Source organism: Trematomus bernacchii, unplaced genomic scaffold (genome assembly GCF_902827165.1).
Source record: "Trematomus bernacchii unplaced genomic scaffold, fTreBer1.1, whole genome shotgun sequence".
NCBI lineage: Eukaryota > Metazoa > Chordata > Actinopteri > Perciformes > Nototheniidae > Trematomus > Trematomus bernacchii.
In genome coordinates this window covers 2,506,632-2,530,642 of record NW_022987739.1, presented here as the reverse complement: position 1 = coordinate 2,530,642, position 24,011 = coordinate 2,506,632, and the positions used below count along the sequence as shown (strand labels likewise).

The following is a 24,011-nucleotide window of genomic DNA, read 5'->3' as shown; positions in this document are numbered from 1 at the left end:
AATAGCCAATGTAACTCAGGTCAATGTTACCTTATCCTTACATCACCCCAAAACAATGAGAGACAAAAATGATCTGAGACACAACTTCCAGAAAAACAACCCTCACCATGGCCCCTGTCACTTTATCTCTTCCTCTCATCTATTCCCCTCTTGCTTTTGCTCTTTTCCTGATGAAGACAGATAGCCATCCTACATGTGTCGACACGCCACAGGGGACGTCACTGCAGAGAGCGTGGAGAAAACAACTTAATACAGACTTGTTGTTACTAAACACCATCTTAATCTGTGTTTACTTCATCTACAAACACTGGGTCAAAGTCTCAGACACAAACCAAACACATGCAAAGTCAGACTGGTTAATTAACTCCTTCTTATGTCTGCCTGTGCTATGTGTGATTTGACTTAAACAGATTCATTTTGGACCCCCTTCTGACATTCTTTGACATATTGCACCCCCTAAAATTACCTTCCGAAAAAGGAAACCTCAATAACATTTAACCAGAACCTCTGTCAATATTATTCTTCGACAACTTCAAAGCGGGGGAGAGGATATTGGAGCCCGAGCAAGAGACCAGAGGAGATAGTGAGTGAGTGTGAGTGTGTGTGTGTGTGTGTGTAGAGTTCAGTGTGGCCTTTTCAGTCAGTCTGACAGTCTCTGAAGTACAGCTGCCTAAAGCCATGAGCCACTCCTTCATATCCATCGTATTCACATTTTCTTTGAAGCTCTATCTATCTCCCTACCTTTGTCCACACTGTGCAAAACCCCAATTCCTCCTCACACCACTAGGGGTCCCTGTGCACATAATAAACAAAACACTTCCAGCCTCAGTAACCACTATCTCTGTCACATTTGCCTTTTCATGTAGCAGTAATAGAAGTAGCACCTCTCTCATTACAGACATTAATGATGCTCAGTGAATGTTGGGGTTTTGTGGCAGGACTTCTGCACAACATCAGACGGACATACAGCAGCGAAGGACAAGTAGACACAGGATCCTAAGAGCTTCAGGGCCACAACAATTAAGAGGGTCTCTTTTCCCTCGTCCTCACCTCCCATAATGGTTACAATCTGTACGAGGGAACGCCAAATGAAAGTGTTGGAACGCATCAGTATCGGCAGTTGCAGATACACTTTTTGAAGATCGGGTTCTCTAAATGTCTCTCTGTAACGCCTTCCCAGATGTGCGTCCTGTAGGTGGATGTTTCTGCGGTCTGCTAACAGAACATTAACTTTTAAGTCTTCTTTCGTCCCCGGCTATATGTGCACTATGCTGTAAGCGCTGGCTCCCGTCCAGGAATCTCCTGCAGCCAGCCGCTCATAAGCCCCTCTCCTAACCGGCCAAGAATGTGGAAAAGCTCCTTCAAAGAGAAGCCCAGTGCAAGGTGTGGTTAAAGCAAGTACCTGAGTCCACAGGTGGCCTTAAGAGAGCAGATGAAACCCCTGAAATCCCACACCTGTCCCAGAGAGAGGAGAGGAAACGAGGGTACAAAGATGGGATTAGATCAACATGGTGCTTTTGCTATCAAAAAACATCTGAGGCTATTGTTCAGATGTGTAAAAAAAAACAAGAAATATTGACTCTTCAGCCTTTCAGATTCCCAGAGCTCGATGAATGGTGCCCAATAAAAAAGTCAAAGGGTCAAAGGGCAGGAGTGTCAGAGTTTTTACAACGTGAAACTGTGTTAAAAGACAAGCTGATCAAAGACCCTCAGCAGAAACGCCCCAATCTGCCTCTTCTGAGCGGAGAATACAATGAGCGTACAGGGACGGTGCAACAAAGCCGCCCAGTAACAGGAGTGAGGTGGAGTGGTGAGAAGAGGAGTGGGGAACATGGCTGAGGACAAAGAGCTGCTTGTCCAGGGTCTGTCTGCCGTCAGTCTGCAGGGAGGGGCCCGGTGCCACTTGTTTGAGGGGTCTCCATGATAAATGTCCCACTACTTGACTCCGTCACATGTCTGCCACTTGGACAATAACTGAGGTCATGGCGGAGTATAGTGGAGCGTTGACATGGTGGCCTGCAGCGAGAGGGGCCACTTTCTCTCAACACCAGCGCTTATTTCAGATCCGCCCGCTCCACATCATGACTAATATGTCTTAAGAAGAGTGCTGGAGTGAAAAATAAATAAAACACTTCTCACAGTTGTCTTTACTTGGACCTGTTTATTTGCGGACATTAATCATGCGTATAAGGGCTCATGCTCTCAGAGCCTCATACACATGTACTGCTGCAGGGTTGTCAAACAGAGAAGGACAGAGATAGATGTTATCCTCATGGAGAGGAAGCACATGACAACATGTGAAATATTTCTCATTTACATCTTTGGAATGACTCTGTTGAAAAGAAAACAAACAACTCTGCTCATGTTTATGCCACCTGGATCTTCTTGGTGACGGTTTTCTTGGAAGGAACGAGCTTCAGCGGCAGCTTTATACACTGTAGAAATTGTTACTTAGCTAAACATTTCAAATATTGAGGCAAAGGTTTCAAAGCATGTTCGGGAGTCGGTTGACCTTCTGCATATTTTGAGTTTGAGTGGTTTGGATATTTTAGGGGAATATCGCTCAATGCACAGTGGTGATAATAATGCAAAAAAACACAATGAAAATGCAGAGAAATCAGACTTCTCAAACCTTTTGGACCTAATAAAAAAAAAAGGTTAAGAAATTATAATAATAATTAAAAATAATTATTAATATGTTTTATTAATATGATCACTGTTATTATATTAAGAATAATAATACAAATAAGTATTGCTATTATAATAATAAAACGAAATTATACATACAAATAATAAGTATTAATATATTATTATAATTATAAATACCAGTATATAGGCTAAACATGTCCCGTCTAAATGAATAGATTGCTTAATCTGTTTAATTGTTAACCATGGGAATATGAAATAATTCAACTAAACAGAAAAAAAAGGTTCATATTCTTTCATTATTATTTAAATGATAGTACTGCTGACGATACAGCAACACTCATTCAGCTCTGCTCTCTGGTCGGGTCTCTCTGGGGGGCATAATCACGCAAACCTGTCATCCCTCTCTCAACCTGCGCTCCCTCCTCTTAAAAGAAGCAGTTTGTGTGTGTTTGTGTGTGTTGTGTTTGAGTGTGTGTGCGTGTGAGTGAGTGTGTGGTTGTGTGTGTGTTGGGTGGGTTAGGGGGGTTCTCAAGTCGTCCCACCTCCCTCTCTCACAGTCAAGACGCTCCAAAGTTGCGGAGCGCTCCGCGGAAACTCTCCAAAGAGTTTTCAGCTTCAGAACTGCACCGAGTTTACGGAGACAGAAAAAAAGTTTCAGGAAAAACTTAACTCAGCCTCGGGGAGCGTCGGGAGTATCGAAGGGGCGGAATGGTCCTCCAGCCGCGCGGCACATGTGAGCCAAGAGGCCACCGGTAAAGTGTTTTTATTTCAAAGGAGACGGGGAAAGTATAAGAAACGAGCCGGTATAGGAGAGACCTCTGAGAGCCGCCTGTCAGGAGCGTCCTGTCACCTTCACACCATGGCCTGTCTGCCGGGATTCAGCTGGGTCTTCCTGAGCGCGCTCCTGCACGCTGTGGCACCCTGGGGCGCGCACCGACCGGACAGACCGAGGCAGTGCGACGCACCGAAGTCGGTGAGTCGTGTTGGGACACTTTATGAAGTCACGGATGCCACATTTCTCCCAAAACAGACCCTCATAATACATTATATGTTGTTAACCAGCCTTAACAGCCCTCAAGGGATACTGTTAAGATGGTCACATAACTTTATTTTATTGTAGTTTTCTTTCCTAAAGACATAAAGTTGGAAATATTTGGGAGACATTTTTACGTCTTGGAGGGAACAGTCCCACCATATATCGTTTATTATTAATCATAATTGTGCTTTTTAATGAGGCCAAAGTTGTTTCATTCTTGTTATTATTATTAACTGATAAAGAGATTAAATAAAATAAATTATAAAATATAAGATTATTAAAAGATGGGATGACATTTTGAGTTATTGATTGCTTGATTAATAAGAATTGCCTGATAATTAGGCTGTCAAATTGTAGGCCTTTAATCATAATAAAAATACAAATGATAACGACTAATACTATTTCATGTATTTAAATTAATATCAGAAATTAAACACTGTGCATTATCTTGATATGACATATGAAGTGCAGGTATTTCTGAACTTGCTCATAAAATAACTCAAAAGGAGAGAAATTAATGCACTTTGCCAAGAGAAATCATTAAAGCAGGCCAACTTCATGACTGTGTATGTGAGATAACACAAAGTGGGGAACACACGCGGGTGACTTGACTTCATTTGGGGAAGTTTCACTGACCTTTCAGGCGTGATTCTGTTTCAGCGCGACACACGGCCTACAAAAACACTTATTAGGGAATATTGGTGAGATTATGACTGTGGCTTGAACTCTTACTGTGAAGAAGTGCAGCAGAGCAGAGACATGAAGGAGGGAAAAGTGAGGATTAAGATAATAACTGTAGAAAAAGCATGACCTCAGCATTAGGCAAATGTTCAAATATGACACACTCTGATATCATAAGGGAGTCATTTGGAGATCACGCTTTACTTTAATTAGCGCATCACATCCAACTTGGAAAACGGATTTGTTGTCAGAGATCACTGAAGACTTCGTGCTCTTTAGCCTCATGTGATTTCTAATGCGTCAGTACAGTGGTCTCTGTTTTCTGTTAGGAGTAATTACCCCCATAAAAAAAGGAGCCCAGGCTCTCCAGAAAAGTCCACGCAGCTTTAGCAGAGGGGATCTCGCCTCTCTGCAGGACACCACCACACTTTCCATGTCAGAAAAGTCTTCATTTATGGGGAAGGCTCTAAGTGCACACTTGCAAGTTAACGAATGAGCACGAGGAAAAAAAGCTCTGCTCTCTTAGTGTCCAAAAATATGACAGATAATGCACTAATGCCAGAGGTGGGAGAAGTACTCAGATATTGTACTTCATTAAGGTTTTAGTACCAGAGGAATTCTCTGCCATAGGTAAAAGTCCTTCATTCATCATGTTACTTAAAGGTGGGGTAGGTAATTTAGGAGAAACCAGCTCGAGTGCGCTAGAATTTGAAAATACACAACCGGAAAAAATCTGCCACTTCCTTACAGAGCCCCTCCTCCAACACACACGGACGCGCACATGACCAATGAGGGCACGAGATAAGTTTGTGCACAGATGGAAGGCTGACAGGCAGGTAGGCCATCCAGTTATTTTAGCCGGGCCGGCTCAGATGATTGGTCGTGCTTTTTACAGTATTACGGCTTCCACAGATGACATTTTGTTATGTATTTATTGTCAAAGCATTTAATATATTCATTGCTATCGGGATGTTAAGAGCATTCCATGGAATATAACAAAAAGTGTTTCTGAAATAAATTACACACCCCACCTTAAAGTAAAAGTATTAGCATCAGAAAATAGTAAAAGTACCAAAAGTAAAAGTACTCATTCTGCAGATTGCTCAATTTCAGAATAATATTTATTATATGTTTTATAATTATTGATGCATCAAAGTGTTATCAAAGCTGGTAAAGGTGTAGCTAGTTTGAATGACTTTGTATACTGCAGGGTAGCTTGTGAATGTTACTCCAGGTGGAACTAAAGTCTGATTTAACACTTGATTATATTTCACATCATTATTCCAAATCTGAAAAGCAACTAAAGGGTCAAAATAAATGTAGTGGAGTAGAAGTACAGCATTTGCCTCTGAGTTGTAATGGAGTAGCAGGAAATTGAAATACTCAAGTAAAGTACAAGTCCATCGAAAGTGTACTTAAGTTCAGTACTTGAGTAAATGCACATAGTTACTTTACAACACTGCGAATAAGCACACACAAAAAAAAAGCTCTGCTCTTTTAGTTTCCCTCCCTCAAAAATATGACAGATCGTGTCTCCGATGCTGTCCAAAGCTTTCCCGTCAGCCTCGTGTCGCCTGCACCCTGCCAATGTGGAAATTACAGTTAAAACATCTCGCTGTGTTTGCAAAGAAGAAACGCTGCTGTGAACTAAAATGTAGCACTTTCAATTTATTTTGTAGAGAGAGTTTGTGCCAGGAATGACTTGTATGTTCATTGTAGTTAATTATGATGATAACAGAACATCCCACAAGAAGACCTCACTTGCTCTTGGCAGCGTTTGGAAACATTTTATTTGACAAAGGCAGGGTTGGCAGTGCGCAGTATAATTGGAACACAGCTGAAGGAAATCTTGATTACATTTAAGAAGTACACATTGTCTAAGAATAACTTTATTTTACAGTAATGGGTTTCATGCCTCAAATGCCTGATTACACTGTGTCTCAGAAGCCAGAATGTTGATATTGTTTATACAAGTTAATTCTTTTTCTCATATTAAAATAATGCCAGCATCACAGTCATAACACATGCACAGCACATTTGCACAGCACTTAACAAGAAACATATTCGAAACGCAATATCGAATGTCTGATTATTTCATTTCCATCGTGAAGTTGTTTTGTATAAAGATAACCGCACTAGACAAACACTTCCTGTAATGTTAACCTCAGAGCAGTGCTGTTCTTAAGGCTGTCAGCTGCACATTTCCCCGCCTGGTGTTAAAAAAAAAATCACAAACAAAAGTATCACAGAAGGGTCAGAGAGCGGAGAGCAGGTTTCTTTCAGCTTTTGGCTTTTATGAGCTCCAGTGCAGTATATTTGCACTGCAGCTTTCAAAATGCTTCCCAGGCCGAAAGAGGCTTTGGCAACGGAGGTATGCACCTCAACAATACACGGGGGTCTGTTTACAGCCCAGAAGGCCCCTCTATAAACCTCTGCCCGCTCCATCGCAGCAAGCCAGAGCTGACTAGACTTCCCCTGCCGTCATCTCAGAATTTCAATCTTTAACTTGTTGACCCGGGCCTATTAGCCAGTAAACCACAAAAAGGGAAAAATGTGTCAGCTTTAGTTTGCTTTAAATGGTGGTTCTCTCCATATATAAACGTTCATCTCTTACTTTCTTCCACAGCAAAGTGACATGAACTCTTTCCTGTGGCGGGTAAAGCGTGCGCCTCCTCACCCACCCTCTTACTTATTTGGTACCATCCACGTGCCCTACACTCGGGTCTGGGACTTTATACCTGACAGATCCAAGCAGGCTTTCCACAGCAGCCGCAACGTGTTCTTCGAGCTGGACCTGACGGACCCTCTGACCATCTCCAAGCTGACCAACTGCCAGCTGCTGCCCCACGGGGAGAGCCTGCAGACGCTGCTACCTCGAGATCTGTACCGCCGCCTCAAGCGCCACCTGGACTACGTCAAACACATGATGCCTTACTGGATGACCTCAGATCAGCGGGGTCGTGGACTGTACGCTGACTACCTGTTCAACGCCATCGCAGGGAACTGGGAGAGGAAGAGGCCGGTGTGGGTGATGCTGATGATCAACTCGCTGACGGAGTGGGACGTCCGGTCCAGAGGGACGCCTGTGCTGGACCTGTACCTGGCGCAAGAGGCTGAGAGGATGGGGAAGACGACAGGGGCGGTGGAGCGGGTGGAGGAGCAGTGTCACCCCCTCAACGGGCTCAACTTCTCTCAGGTAAGAGGCAGAATTAATATATTTTGTTTATTTTATGCATTTGATTCCCTGTGTGTTTAAAGCTGAAGTTGAAATTGCAAGAACATACTGTATCAGACCTAGAGGGGGCCGGGGTAGATCATATAATCTGTGTCATCTTCCTGTCGTAAAGCAGCCCTGAAGAGAAGCAGGTTGAGTAATTTAAGCGCAGTGGAAGTTTACAGATTTTGGGTATTTCACAATCTCTGAGCTAAAGAGTTAGAGAATGTGAAAGAAGACCTGATTAAAAGCCGTCTTGAGACAGGGTTAGGGTTATGGATGTGCATCCACCTCACTGAACAAACACTCAACAGCTGGATGTTCAGAGAGGGTGTCAGGCTGAGCAATGCACATGCAGAACAGCTTAGAGAAGGTGAGAGGAGCGGGGGGATCTCTGGTTCATTAACAGACTGTCCGGCTGCCTCTCTGAGGTATTGTTGGACGCTAGCACTGTAATCGGAGACTGGAAGAGGAACAAAATAAACATATTTCTTGGCGAGTGTTACATCTTTTTGATCTTGTCTGATTATAAATAATTGAATGCATCTTTCTAATCATCCGTCTTTTTGAGGTCATTTTAGCTCGAGTCTGCTTTTTCAAACTGTGTGAGGTCCCGCAAAAATCTGTAAAATCTGCGACGAGCCACGCAGAGGATGCTCCGTTCAAATTTATGATCTAATGCGACCTTTGATCTACACACTAAGGAGAAAAACATCTCAGTGTGTGTATTCATGCAGCACTCACAACCTCACACATGTGCTCTGCACGCACGGCACCCCACACACGAAGACACACTGTACACACGCAGAGCTCCATACATGCACATCGGCCGTGCCTAAGCCTCCATGTGACAGGTCCGAGGGCTCCGGGGCTAATTTGAGAGGCCGTGGGCTCTCAGCCTCTCCTCTTTCATCAGCACATCCTAACTACGCTGTCAAAGCCACGCTGCATGCCCTTTGCACATGCCTGGGAGCTTTACTGCCCCTCGAAATAAGCTCAGCAAGAAACACAGTTATGAAGAGGAGACGTGCTAATGCCGTTCTGTAATCTGTACCCAGGTATGTCCTGCAAACAGAGGTGGGAGAAGTACTCAGATCTTATATTTCAGAATAATATATCTTATATATTATAATCATTGATGCATCAGTGTTATCAAAGCTGGTAAAGGAGCAGCTAGTTGTAATGATTGTATTCACTGCAGGGTAGCTTGTGAATTTACTCCAGATGTAACTAAAGTCTTATTAAAGTGTTTATATTTCACATTATTAATCCATATCTGCAAAGTAAATGAAGGTATTTAATAAATGTAATGGAGTAAAAGTTCACTATTATCCTCTGAATTGTAGTGGAGTAGACGTACAGCTAGCAACAAATTGAAAAACTAATGTAAAGTACAAGTATCTCAAAATTGCACTTCAGTACAGTAGTTAGTGACTCGATACCACTGCCTGCAGAGGTGTTGTTTTCATGAGATGTATGCTTCTTTGTCTATATAAAGTAGTCCCAGTCTAACTGTCTCTAATGCTGATCTGTATTTAGTGTGGCTCCGTACGACAGTTGCCCCTAAAAACAACACTGTTTTGAGTTACATCGTAACAGGGTTGAGTTGCAGTACAGTGTCCAACTTTAGAGAGCCGTGTTTATGTTTCCAGAGCACGTCTTTTTGACTATATTAAGCATAATCTATTGATCTACAGGGGAAAGAACAAGCCCTGAATTTACAAGAGATGGTAACATTTTTACAAGACAGATGTCCAAATTCAGATAAGAATTTTATTGCCATGAAAATCCAGTCAAAATCGGATCAAGGATAACTTAAATGTCACCCCACCTTCTGAGCTTCCAACCCCCTCCTTTACCAAATCTGTATGAGAGCTGAACTGAAGCTGACATGGAAACCATTATTCTCAATTATAATAATTTGTGATTTAATCTGAACAATATGGCTGATAGAGTCCCACTACGCTTGACTGTAACACGGATGGGGTCAGGAGGAAGAGTCAAAGAGAAAAAATCCTGGTTGGGAATCAGAACAAAGAGAAATGAGACACACAGTGAGAGAAGTCAGAGATTGACTGGGGAGTAAGTGAAAGTGTAGAGGCGGGCTTGAAAAAGCAGGAAGACTGATGTGCATCGTCCCACCGCTAACGCTAATCTGAAACATGAGCGACTTTAAAGGCAGATCTGAGTTGGGAAAGGTTCCAAACCCTGACGGCCCACATATTATTTGTTCCCAATAAAAGTAGTTGCTTACAATATCCTGTAACTCCGACTTCAATGAGAGGCTCTTAGAAACGTGAACGCCGGTGATTCATCATCCGTCACACTGTCGGGTTTCTCAAAAGGCACCTGGACCTGGTGGTGCCAGCGCAGTGAGGCGAGAACCTCTGCTAGACCTGAGGTAATGGGTCCAGGTCTGCAGGTTAGCTGTGACCTCATCTCTCTGGGATATGAGGAGGTGGAGCGGATGTTTTATTGCGGCGACCTTCAGCTTGTAGGTCTGATGTCGGCGGCAGCAGCGTAGGAGGGACGTTTAGAGTTCCCGAGTCCTCCTTAGAGCGTCGAGGTCGAGCTGAGTCTGTCTGAGATCCCTCTGTGCGCTGCTCAGATCTCAGCGAGGTGTGGATGTCTCTGTGAGAGGCAGTTTAGAGCTCGTGAAAACAAAGGCATCTCGCGGTGCATGGTTCTTCTCCAGCTCTTTGGAGGCCGATGCAGGTTGACAGCGGGGCGGGACGACCGGCACCAAATGTCTTCAAGTAGCGAGTGAGAACAGCTGGAGAAAGCTTTATCTCTTCGGAGGCTGCACAGCTACAGGAGGGGAATCATATGCAGGTTCCTTACCGAGAGGTGGATCAATTAACCCTCCTGTTGTGTTCTGGTCAATTCTGACTGATTTACTTATTTCATCAATCATATATTGTGTTTGACATTTGATTGCTTCAAGGCCTTATGAGTATGACATCCTCCACAGCAGGCATTTGAAAATATACAATTGCTGCTCACCACTTTTATTCAATCTGAATGGTGAACTTCGTACATCTATGGTCTTCCAGGTCAAAAATGGCCTCCAAAGGAAATGAAGGGTTACTTTAGATTATGTTCATCCATCATATAGTACATATACCCACACATTGACAACATTTTATAATTTTGGAATATATTTTCAGTGTCTATTCTTTGTATATTCACTGCAGTTATCCATGTGAACCAGAAGTCTGATACATTGTTTACAGCTTAAAAGGGTGTTAAATAAAATGTGTTGATGATTAATGTTTTTTTATTGTTTATTTTAAGAGCTGTTAAAACAGACCGGTCAAATTTGACCTGGAACACCAAAGTAAGGGGGGAGAAACGAACACGACAGGAGGGTTAATTAAATCATGACTTCAGGTATCTAAAATAATAAATCAGAAGATGCAAGGTGATGAAATTGAGTGGTCTCAGCATCACAGAGGTACAGTGTAATAACCAAACCACCGTGGTTTATTTGTCTGTTTGTGGAGTAAAGATTTGGTACAAAAACGTCTGTAGTGCAAAGCTGCGTTTAGGAAAGTCCAGGGCGGCTCCGACCTGTGGGCCTCCCTCACTCCCACCAAATAAACACCCATATTTATTTTGCCTGGGTCGCATTGCAGCCGAGGCCACTGGCCCATGTCGGAGAGAAATTACATCATATCGGTGGCGCCTGTCTCCTGGACAGGGGTCGGAGGTCGCGGCTGGAGGAGGTGGTGGAGCCGTGGAGCAGCAGAGCAGAGAGGAGAGTCTGGAGGGTCAGACTGATACCTGCACAACCTCCGACCAGTGTACAGCAGCACAAGCTATTCTGTGTTTAGACGTGTGTGTGTGTGAGAGAGAGAGAGAGAGAGAGAGAGAGAGAGAGAGAGAGAGAGAGAGAGAGAGAGAGAGAGAGAGAGAGAGAGAGAGAGAGAGAGAGAGAGAGAGAGAGAGAGAGAGAGAGAGAGAAATGGAGTTTTGTTTATTATTATCTTGATATAATTATCATCCGAAGTTTACTTTCATTATTATTACCAACTTTGTTTATTATTTCTTATTAGTTTCTTCGTTAGTTTTTTTGCTATTCTTTGGCAAAAATATTTGATTGAAGATTTTATACATTTGCCAATAAATCAGACTAAGAATCAGGATTATTGCCAAGTAGATTTATGCATACAAGTAATTTGCTTTGGAGTATAATGCTGCATACATACACACAGATAGTATATTATGAAACTATTGAAATTACTAATAGATTATGACTTTGAAAAAATAAATAAATATGTGCAGTATGTCAGAGTTTAAAAGTGGAAGAGTTGTGCAGTTTTAAAGAAGTAGCACTGTGCAAATATGTGTACAAATTCACAGGATGTGCAATAATGTAACGCATAATGGAGGGGTTAAAGGGTCTGTGTCAGTGAGGGTCCCGGGCCTTGTTGTTGAGGCCAGTAGCTAACGGGAAGAAACTGTTTAAGTGGCGTAAGGTTTTTGGTCCTGATGGACTGGAGCCTCCTGCCAAGCATACAGAAACAAAATATGAAATTGACTCTCTGTACATCCCAGTGTTGTCCCCTGAGGGGCTGCAGAGGGGAGGGGGTACATGTGGTAGGTGACAGAATCCGGTCTGATACGGTACATCAAGAGGTAATCTTCCTCTGTTCACAGCTTCAGTGACAACCTGACATGTTATTTTCAATGAGTTAATCATCTCTTCTCCAGGGAAGACGTCGGGCTGAGGCGCTGGTTTGTGCTGACACTGCCGTTTCACACATGCTGTGGTCGCAGTAGGACCCTCTCAGGCCCGGAGATGTCTTTTTTTTTAATAGGATAATAATATGAAATGTGATTACTTCTCGCTTTTCCAGTATATGTATGAAAATATAAAATGAAAAGGCGCTAGGGTAGCAACCACTGAATGTACACACAGCGGTCGTAAAGTGAATCAATTGTCTGTTTTGGCCATGCTGTTCCCTGTAATCATGTTCAAACCCTGCATTTCCCATAAGTCGCTATTACTTTATATGATATTCAATTTGATTTGTATTTGTGTTTGGTTTTCCAACTCAGTTTGGACCTCACAAGAGATATGAAAATGATTTAAAAACATGAAAAGTGAAACACAGCACACATCCAGGAGGAATGTCTCACTGCGTACAGATCCAGAGTTTTCTGGCTGTACACGGGATTTATTTGATGAGCGTTTATGGTAAGCAGTGATTATCATTTTGCGAGCCCCGGGTAGTGAGAGTCTCCTGGCTGGAAAGGGGTTGCTAAGAGTAACAGCAGTATGTGAAATCAAAATAAGATCCTCAGGCGTCGTATCAAATCATGAAGAATACTTTGCGTTGTGTTTTTTGGAACATGTTCGCCTAAATAGGACATCTTTTAAAAGGGAGGAATAAAGTAACATCGAACCTTACCCATATCCAAATATTTACATTCCACGTCGGGTTTGCGAGTTTGGGTTTGAAGGGATGTGTTGGCCGCGGAGGGTGACTGATGGAAAAAGTGATTTCTTTGTCTGCTCTTCTTCTCTCCGACCCTCCCTTTTGGATCTCTGTTCCATCTTTCTCACTCCCTATCTTTCTCACATGTCCCGAGGCTCTGGCTGTCCTGTGCTAACCCATTGCTCATCTGCACACACACACACACACACACACACACCCAGTGGAAAAAGAGGTGGAGAAGGGGAGGAGGAGATTACCTTTAAAGTGTGCTGGCGACATGTATCCCCTCTTTAAGCGTGACATCTGAGGGTGTTTCACATCTAAGCTATAATTACCTGCGCAAATATGTGGAAAACTGCGAGGCAACACGTATCAGGCCGATCATCTGGTCCTGTCGGCGGGCAGACGGCAGTCCCACTGTTGCACTAATGACTTAATAGGCCCCTTAATGACCAAATAGCCCGCTGCCATCCAGAAGCACTTAGACAATTATGTGCCGGCCAGAACACTGCAGGCTGACGGAGAGATGAAGGAGAGCAGAAAGCGTACGGACGCAGAGAAAACAGGGGAGTGTGCACTTGACAACTGAGTAAATCACATTTTTCTATGCTAAAATCATATTTTGGGAGAAGAAGAAATAATGAAGGCTATGGTGGAGTTTGAGAGCTGACAGGAATTGTTGCAAAGCGGCAACAAGAAATGTTCCACTTAAACAAAGTGCTTCAATTTGAGCATTTCCTTAACTGGAAAACTTGAGTCAACACAGCTTTCATGATAACTCCCCTCACTTACTCAGTTAATCAAGTTGAAAGCGGCGAGTTCAGCTGCTGAATTTCGAAAGAAGTGTAGAAATGTAGAAGTAATGCGTGCATGGAAAGTGGAAAGCCTTTGTACGGACAAAGAGGAAACAGGGGAGTGTGCACTTGACAACCGAGTAAATTGCGTTTTTTTCTTCGCTAAAATCACATTTTGAAAGAAAAAGAAATAGTATGGTGGTTGTTGAGAGCTGACAGGAACTGGTATAGAGCTGCAACAAGAAATGTTCCACTTAAAAGAGTGATACAATATGAGCATTTCCTTCACTGGAAAACTTGAGTCAACACAGCTTTCATGATAACTTCCTTCACTAACTCAGTTATTTAAGTTAAAAGTGGCGAGTTCAGCAGCTGAAGTTTGAAGAAGTGTAGTAAAGCATGCAAGGCAAACCGATAATAACGTCTGGAGAAATCTTCTGGTAACTATTAACTTCACTGTCATCTCCGTGCTGCTTTATAAACCCGCGGCTCTGTCTGCGCTGAGTGGATCCAACAGGTCACATCCCTCCTCACACGGAGCAGGGCACCTGGGGACCCCGAGGTAATGACTCCACCACATTGTCACCGAGGCAGAGAGTAAAGCGTGGCGGGTCAGAGTGCTCTTCCATACTTCAGCGCTCACTCTGCCAAATCCTTCCCTCCTTCCCCTCGCCCACATTCTCCCTTTGGTGTAGAAAATGAGCGTTCCTTTCTGCTGCCGGCCTCAGTGTGGATCCATCTTCACCTCGCATTCATCTTCCTTTCAAATGAGCGGCAGAGCACACGCCTACACACACACACACACACACACACACACACACGCTACTGTTTCTGTATAATTATTTTGTCATCCTAACAGTGGAAAATGCATTAAAGTAAATTGGCTTGTTTTTCCTGAAGGCAGGTATTCTCACATTATATTTCTCCGATACATATTTGCTCATCCCAACAGGAGAAAGCTGGAGGTTGTTTTCTGAGGGAAGGGCAGGTAGTTTCCAGGCCGGCTGAGGTTAATCTCAGGTTGTCTGGGCCAGAGGCTGATTGATCACAGACAGGAATGTGACGGACTGATTTCCTCAGAGACCCACTCGGCCCCTCAAGAATGTTGTTGTCCTTTGGGACGTCGTTGTTTTATAACCTTTGTTGAACCAGGTTAGCCCCCGCTAAAACCAATCATCATTGTGTATATCTGCGGTCTGATGTGTGCGCTGCTTAAGTTTGTGCTTCTCTCTACATGCTATCAATTTTAATCACATTCTTCATTTATATATAAGACACTATCATTTAAGGTGGAAATGCTGGCTTTTACATTTGTCTATCTATTATAGAATGATTCCAAAACAATCCTGAAATCAAATAATAATGTCACTGCCCTCTAGAAAGACACATACAGTCTAAGCGTTTTCTTATCTGAGACCCGTATTGATAAGATAAGATGACCCTTTGACAATTCATGTTTCCACTCTGTTATTGTATACACACATGCATTCCTATACAGATTAAGTCTGAACACAGATATGCACAAACACATGCATTTTTTGGAGAGGCTGCCAGGTTTCGCAAGGGAGAAGTCAGGGGTTTCGTGCCTTGCTCAAGGGCTAGGGTTGAGCCCAGGACTCATACACTCCATAGTTTTGGTCCGATCGGGACTTGAACCGGCGACCATTTTATTACCAAGCTAGGTTTCACGATTCAAAGATTCAAAGGCTTTATTGTCGTAGCTGTAGTGTAGAAATGGCAATGAAAATGTTAAGTCCCAAGCTCCTCCAAGATTGCAATATAGGACATAAAGGTCCCTGCAGACTGAGCTAATCCTTCCAAATCATCACTACAAAAATAAAAGCTTTTTTTTTATATTTACCAATGTTATGAATAAGATTTGGTAAGGCTCAGGCACAAAAACAACTTGGTACAGGTTAATGCAAGATTATTTCTTTACATTTAAGTGACGTTTTGCCGCCTGAGACCCGTTGTGGTGAATCAGAATCGCCTAATCAGTGTTGGTGAACATGGAAAAAAGATTTGCCAGAACACCATGGCATGCAACTTTCCATGTCGGGCACTTGGTGGTCGGAGATGAACTCCGCGTCCATGCCTGCCTGTGACATCAGCCACACATACAGTACTACCACACCTCACACACACACACACTGGTGCTCATAAATAGGTGCCAATAGGGAACAACTGTGTGTGTTGTGAGCCTGGCTTGTTGGGGATTAGTCAGTATTAGCAGAGTCCTCTCGCTGAACCTGGTTTTAATGTGACCCATGCGTCTTCTCTACCTCGTCCTTATTATACTCAACCCAGTGGAGCACTTCAGCTCTGCTTACACCTCTCACCTTTCCATGCCCCCCCCCCCCCCCCCCTCCCCCTCCCCCTCTCCAAACACCTTCATGCATGCTCATTTTCACTTTCACACCAGTTACAGTACTTGCAGGTCAAATAATCATGTTTTGCTTTTTATGTTTATTTATCCGACTTGCAGGAACATGTACGCAGCATTTTTGGCATCATTGGTTAAAAATACTTTGATTGTACAATATAACCACACAAAACATTTGGATTGGGGTCATACATAGGTTATTCATGATCAAACAATCAGCCTCTGAGTAGCACTATTTGTTCTGTGTCAAGATTGTTTCAATTTAACTCTGCAAATGTTAGAAGGGAGAGCTGAGAAGAAACAGCAATAAGCATAGACAGTTTTTTTAAGCCATGGTCTGCTATACTGTATTCGTATATTATCGGTATTCCCAGCAATCATAAAGGCTTCAGCCACTGACATAATAAGCTCAGAGTAACATTTAATAAAGCTCTCTGCAAGGCTCCAGTGTGAAACACATGAGCCTGAGTTACATTACACATTGTCTGTCAGGAAGCAGTGAATAGTCGTATTGGCCTTGTAAACTTAAATGATTACATGCTTGTTCAGAAATTTGGCCAGTGGTGAAAGAAGTGCTCAGAAATGTTACTTAGTAGGAGGAAAACCGCAGTGTAACATTTCCCTGCATTGAAAAATGCTTCTCAACTGATAAGTAGTGTCTATATTATATTGTGTATATTGTACCAGCCATGTAGTGTATTCTATTTCTATACTTCCGTTGATACCCACATATACGGTTCTTACTGTATAAACTTTAACTATCTTAAATCTCTTATATGTGTATTATTATATTATACTGTACATTACACTGCACTACACTGGGACATTTCGTTGTATCAGTACTTTTACTTTATTCTAATATAATCTAATCTAAAAGTACCAAAAATGTTAGCATCAAAATATTGCATTCATGCTTAAATTACTTTAATGAGGCTGTCAGTACTATAGTTTCTGTATATAATGCTGGTCCTATTGTGTCTTAAACTGCAATTAAACGTCATTATTTTTCAATTTGATATCATTATCAGAATCTCCAAATAGTAGTAGGAGTACTAACTGGTAGTAGTGGAGTAAAATCAGTACATTTCCCTTAGAAATGTATTGGATTAGTCAATTAAAACTCTCAAGAAAAGTACAGGTCCTTTAAAATTGTACTTAATTTAAGTACTTGAAATGTACTTAGTTATTTCCCAACACTGAATATACAGTATCTTAACATACCTCCAATCCAAAGCCTGCTCTTTTGCTTACACTAACAGTATGGGAATGACCCTGAAGCTGTCCTCAACTCCCAATGTAAAGACTCCAGTTAAAACAAGGCTCCACTTTAACAAACACACACACCTCTCATCTACCTCTCAGTGTAAGGAGGCAGACAGACAAGCAGCAGGCAGCCAAGAGAGAAGGAAAGACAGCAGGTAGAGAGACAGGCGTCAGGAGACAGGCTCCAGTGCCATTAACAAGCCTTCAGCCACAGATGTTCTGCTTCCACCACAAACACTTTTGCAGGGATAGATTACTGCACAGATAAGTAAAACCTCACAGGTCAAACTGAGCTGAGTCACCAAGTTGGAACATTTTACCGTCTGAACAAACTCCTCTCGCTGTTGACCTGTTCTCAGTCAGAACTCTTCGTAAACAAGCCTCCCTGTTACACAGAAGAAAAAAAAGGATAATTTAGTTGAGTGAATGGATAGAGTGGTGCAGGAATGAGTCCTACAATCTGGAATTAAGTCAGCATTTTAGCACTTCTGGTTGCCTGATCTCACATTAAATGGATTTTGTTTGGAGGCCTGAAATCTAAATCTGTCTAAAGCTCATATGTGTCATGAAATACAGTGGTTGCTAACAAGTAGCTAAATGAAGCTACCAAACTTCATCACGCCAAATATTAGCCACCTCTAGCTTAGCGGTGGTGACATGAAACCATTTGACCCTGATGAAGTTTGTTTATAGCCTTACATTAGCGTTTTGCGATTGCATTTATGCTTCAAAAAGAATAACATTTGTGTTAATATGTAGTGATTAACCCAATTAAAGGTGGGGTAGGTAATTTGGGAGAAACCGGCTCGAGTGCGCTAGAATTTGAAAATACACAACCGGAAAAAATCTGCCACTTCCTCACAGAGCCCCTCCTCCAACACACACTAACGCGCACATGACCAATGAGGGCACGAGATAGGTTTGTGCACAGATGGAAGGCTGGCAGGCAGGTAGGCCATCCAGTTATTTTAGCCGGGCCGGCGAAAATGATTGGTCGTGCTTTTTACAGTACCACGGCTTTCACAGATGACATTTTTTTTATAGATTCTTTGTCAAAGCACTTAAGATATTCATTGCTATCGGGATGTTAAGAGCATTCCATGGAATATATCTCGAGCCGGTTTCTCAAACTTACCTACCCCACCCAGGGCCGGCCCGTAGCACTGGCGTTATAGATGTTCGCCTAGGGCGCCAGATCTGGGGAGGCGCTGCGCTGGTAGCTCTGGGAGGGAAACACATTTTTTTTTACCATTGGTACTCATCCTAATTTTCGGCCTTGATGTAACAATATTCATAATTAAGAAAATGTAACACCCTTTTCCCCCCGGTTACACTTTTCATTTGCCCTGTACGATGGGCGCTGTAAGTGATGAAAATCGGGGATGTTGGCTTATCAGGCGCCCGCAGCTCACAGCCAAAGGGCGAGTGAGCGTGGGAGCGAGCGAGGGAGAGAGAGAAGAGCGCACCGGTACCGGCGCTGTTGTTATTAGAATCTGGTGCTAGCTGCTCTAACGGATATAAGAAGAAGATTTTTCTACAATAATGTGGAGGGAGAGTGAGGTAATGTTACGAACTCAGAAACTCAAGGTATAGGAACCAATTGCACGACCCAGGAGACAGAGGTAAAGTATTTGTAAGATCGTTTATTTTCAAAAGAAGAACAGAAATAAACACTTTCTAATCTCTTGATGAGATGACAAAAAGTGAACAAAAGAAAATCGCTCACGTAGTGAGGAACAAAAACATCTTGGTATCAAGGAGAGCATAGATCTGGCCTAGGCATGAGACAAGACGAACTGACAATAAACACTGGGGGTGTTTCTCAATCGCGAGTACGCTTGCTTGGTAGCACATGTCTGCCGAGCGTCTTGCTTCAGAAGCGAGTCAAGAATACTTCCTGACATTTGGAAAACAAAGAGTGGAACAGGCTAGCAAGTGTGCAGGTGTGCGTCATATGAGAGGCCCCGCCTTACATTTTCCGCCACAGATTTTGGAAATTGGTCCGTGCTTTTTACAGTACTACGGCTTCCACAGATGACATTTTTTTATGGATTTTTTGTCAAAGCACTTAAGATATTCATTGCTATCGGGATGTTAAGAGCATTCCATGGAATATAACAAAAAGTGTATCTCGAGCCGGTTTCTCAAACTTACCTACCCTACCTTTAACAAAATATGTAAGTATCATAAATGCTTGTTTGCGTCTTGGACCTTATTTTCAGCAGTATGTCTAAATCCATTGTGAAAATCCCATTGTTTTTTTTTTGAGGGAATTATTTAGAGGATTTCAACTTCAGGGTTTGTCCAACAAATACGTCATCCCTGCACTCCTCTATTAGACTGTCTTCATAAACTCAGATGCACTTGGCTGCATCATACCAGGATAATGTGGAGTAGTGTTGTTTGCCTGCATTCGAAAACTGATCCCAAAGCAGCAGCTGACCCCATGGTAGTCAAACTCTCCAATCCCTGGTCAAGTTGTTTTACCTCAGCGTGCCCTCGGGGGTTTCTAACATGTGTGCATTCAGGCCTCTGTTCACCTTTCAAATGAGGGCTCCCAAAACGTTCTCTGAGCCGGACTGACAGAGGGAGCCGGTTGCCCTTGTCTTTGCCCTCTAGACGACCCCATCTTTTTGGCTGAAGCCCCAGTAGCCCCCCCCGCTATCCCCCCCTCTGAACTGCTGTTGAACATGACTTTTTCACTTCCTTGAAACCACACAGGCCTGAGTCAATTAGTTTCTGAAAATGTGGTCTTAACAAGATAAGCGCTTTAACAAATACGGATGGATGGAGATTATTTCTACTTTTTTTTTTTCGCACTGTAAGATGAGTTCATTATGTCAGGCCGGTGACGAAGAGTCCACCCATGAAATGTCCAAATACTTAAATGAAGTCTCTGGCACTCTTTGTGAAAACGACTATCCATCTGCCACGTAAAAGGGATAAAGCGTTATGTAAAATTGGCTGCCCTGCTTTTGACATGTGACCCGGTCAATCCTTACCACGAGAGAAAGGACCGAAAGAAAAAAGAAACATAAAAAGGGATTATGGGAAGGACAAGAGGGGGAATCAGGGAGCAAAGAGAAGCAGAATAACCCCAAGGCAAAACGAGAAAAAGGAGAGGAAACAAAAGTCCTTCAATTTGGTTGTGAGAGCAACAATAACAGAGGAAACCTTCCACTTTCTGCACTCATCAGCTTCCTTCCTGCCAATATAAAAAAGACAACAATAAATGCTGCTGCTCTGAGGTTTCTCTCTCTTCTCCTCAGTTGGTTTTGAGTTTGTTCTCTCTTTTAACACGCTCAATTTCACCTGTCATTCACCGGCGAAGTTTTTCCAAAACAGCTCTTCTACCTTTTCCCAAGGCATGCGCTCTCTTGGCGTCCACTGGAACAGTTTAAATATAATATCCAACATATGGCAGAGTTTATGGAACGCAAATGAGATGAGAAATCAAATTTACTTAGAGAGTCGTAGTGGGACCGAGGTCTCTGAGGGGTGCCGTTGTTTAGAGAATGATGGACAGCTGTAATTACACCCACAAACTGAGTGGGAGAGCAGGAGATAGATGGGATGGAATAAGTGAGGCAGCCAGGAGGAGAGGGAGCATGGTGGAGGAACGAGGGGTGAGATGGGGGAGATGTTTGAAAAGCGAGGCTCTCACTGGGTGGCTCTTTTTTTTTCTGCTGGGTTCTCTCTTGTGGGTGTGCATCATGTGACGCTGTGTAATTGGCCCTGTGGTCACACCAGAGTTGTGCAAACAGATTAGCAGGAAAACATGTCAGCCTGCGGAGGTGAATGTGTGTGTTGTGTGGATCACAGATGTGGGACTGTGTGGGAAAAGGTTTGATGGAGTAAAACCTTTATTAATGCTGAACAGGTGGGGCAGTTGACTTTGTCGCAGACTAATCATTGTCGTGGTCGTGCTGGGAACGTCTACAGCTCAAGTCTTTATGCACGGTGGGACGTGCAAATTGAATATATTCATTCATAAAGTGATATTCAACGTTTCATTTGCATTCGCTACATTTAATTATGTTTATAATCCAGAGGTTCAGCGTGGTATTAGGACTAGGGATGGGAATTTGAAATGTATATTCGAATATTCGACCCCCAAAAAAACGGTTAACCGATTAACCGAAATGTACATATCCTATAAATAAATACATGTTCAAATAAGTATGGAAACCAAGTCGAATTTGTCAAATGTATTGAACTGGTGATCACAGTTTGAACAGTTGACAGCTATAGGCCTACAGCTTTCATGCTTAAAACATAACTTGGTTTTGGGGGGGTACTACACGAACAACATAACGGGTTAGGGTAACCCTATTACAACAGAGATCAACAACCTATAACAGGGCCTATGCACAGAATGCAGCTATTCAATACTCATTCTTGTTTAAGAATATGAGCATGTCTACTCAGGGGAGAGGCGGGTGCGGAGGCGATTCACAATCAGGCCAGCTGTAGAGAAGACCCTCTCAGCTGGAATTTGGGCATAAGATGAGGTTTGAGTCTGCGTGATCTGCGTGTAGGGAGGGGCAGCAGCCATATCATTAGCTAGAACTAGCTAGATCTGATGGATTTGAACATAAACGCGAGTGAAGTATAACCGGACGCGAGAGAGAGAGATCAGCACCTGCAGCTCTGCCCGCTGTGAGGGACCGGTGAGCGGAGCAAAACACACCTTTAGACCTAACACATTAGCTGTGGCACTGTCGTATACATTGCATTTTTGTTTTTTATATTCGAATACCTGAATAATTTCGAATATTCGAATATTCTATTAATCGTTCCCATCCCTAATTAGGACACTTTAAGATAGACATTTTGGTTTCTACAATAAAGTCTAGCTATCAGGTCTGATCAACCTGGTTTTCCTAAACCTCTCAAAGCACACCAATATACGCCTTTCTTGTATCATAACTGTATTAATAAGCACAAGTTTCTCATTTACTTTTAAGCAACAGTGGGGAAATGGGGGTAAAACATGGATGTTTAAAGTCAACTGGAAACAGTGTTGGTGGCAGGGCACAGCTCAATAATAGGTTGCTCCGTGGTGCATGAAGCTTAAATGACATGACTCTCCAGAACAAAAAATACCCAGATCATGCGCGATCTTCCCGTGTTCTTCTGCATCCATTTGGGCCCATAGAGCATGCCAACTTTCTTGGAGCTTGGGGTAACAGCTAGCCAAAAAGTTACACACCAGTGCCTCTATACATCACTATTAACACAGCACATTTCCTTTGTTTAGAATGAACAAAAGCAAAGTGTAAAAAAAGAAAATGAGTTGTTCTACATCAGGCTTAATTTTTTGGCTGTGAGAAGTGACTTCCTGGAGTCTTGCCAACGCTGCTGGGTAGCCAGGCATTAGAAAATAAACCAAATATCACGAAATGACTGAGCCTCAGAGATGCTGGCCCTGAGATTCCCATGAGAAACCTTTGAGGTATTCAGAGAGGAGAAAGAAAGTGTCCATTAGTGTTCGAGTAGCTAAAGTTGACTCTGGGAACAGACAGATATGTGAGTTTAACTTGGCAGAAGGAGTCGGTGTGTAAGCAGACACAGTTATTGGTTTCTGATGCCCCTGTCAGCTCTGTGCCAAACACACAGCCTTCGGGTAGTTACAGCAACCCAGAATATACCACCCAATGTGGATGGCAATCGTGTTTTTCCCCTAGAATACTCCAACGCAACATGTCAGTCTTTTACTAGCAGGTGTCTTGTTGAGGCCACTTGTTACTTTCTAGCACATGGTATACTTTTTTAGTATTTTTCTGGTTTTACTGGTACAACTTTATAATTACATAAAAAAAAAAATGCTTGGATAATTCCTTATACCATCTTCTAACACATTTTTGGATTCAGTGTGACTAACCCTAACCCTAACTAACGCTTTAAGGGTAATCATTATCTCTGACATCCCTTAATTAAATTTGTACCAAATCCGCTTAGAAATCAAAGAAAAAAAGATCTTCCCTTAAACTCCAGGTCTTGCCTAAAAATCATCATGTTTTAATTTCAGTGTCAAAGTCATATAGTAATACAATATCCATTTCTACATTGCAAACAGAAACAGCTGATGGCTTGTTCAGCATAATTATAAAGATGACAACTTGTCGAAATGGAAACATAGGCTCCATGGCAACATTACGGTAGACAGCGCATAGTAAAGGGTGCACTTCTGTGTTTAGTGTCTCGATTAGAAGATATTTTTGAGGTCTTATGAATCATGTGTGGTCCCAATTGAGATAGCATATAACTTTTTAAGAGGGTACTTTCCACTTGTTTTCTTTGGCTATATCTTCTTAGTCCATGGTGGAATTTGGTGTTGCTAAGCACGTCATCCATCTCTGTTTCTCTAGACTCTATTGTGATGGAGAGAGCTTCAGTGGTGAAGAGCTCCTCAGAGATGTTTCCCTGCCACTTGCTCTAACGGATGTGCCCGTTATGTCATGCTGCAACTTTAAAGCATCTGATAATGTGAAAAATATGGGACTGCACGCTGCGTGAGCCAAGCAATGTTCTGGATCGGCACGGACAA

At 42.7% G+C, this 24,011-nt stretch overlaps 1 protein-coding gene across 1 annotated transcript in view; it reads left to right on the top strand.

The window, feature by feature from the left end:
- The first annotated feature begins 3,052 nt into the window (after window positions 1-3,052).
- Window positions 3,053-24,011, top strand: part of trabd2b (TraB domain containing 2B) — an 84,504-nt gene continuing 63,545 nt past the window's right edge. The window contains exons 1-2 of the mRNA XM_034146341.1: window positions 3,053-3,622; window positions 6,993-7,562. Of these exons, the coding sequence (XP_034002232.1) occupies window positions 3,509-3,622; window positions 6,993-7,562 (684 nt within the window). The 5' untranslated portion in view covers window positions 3,053-3,508. The remainder of the gene's footprint in view (window positions 3,623-6,992; window positions 7,563-24,011) is intronic.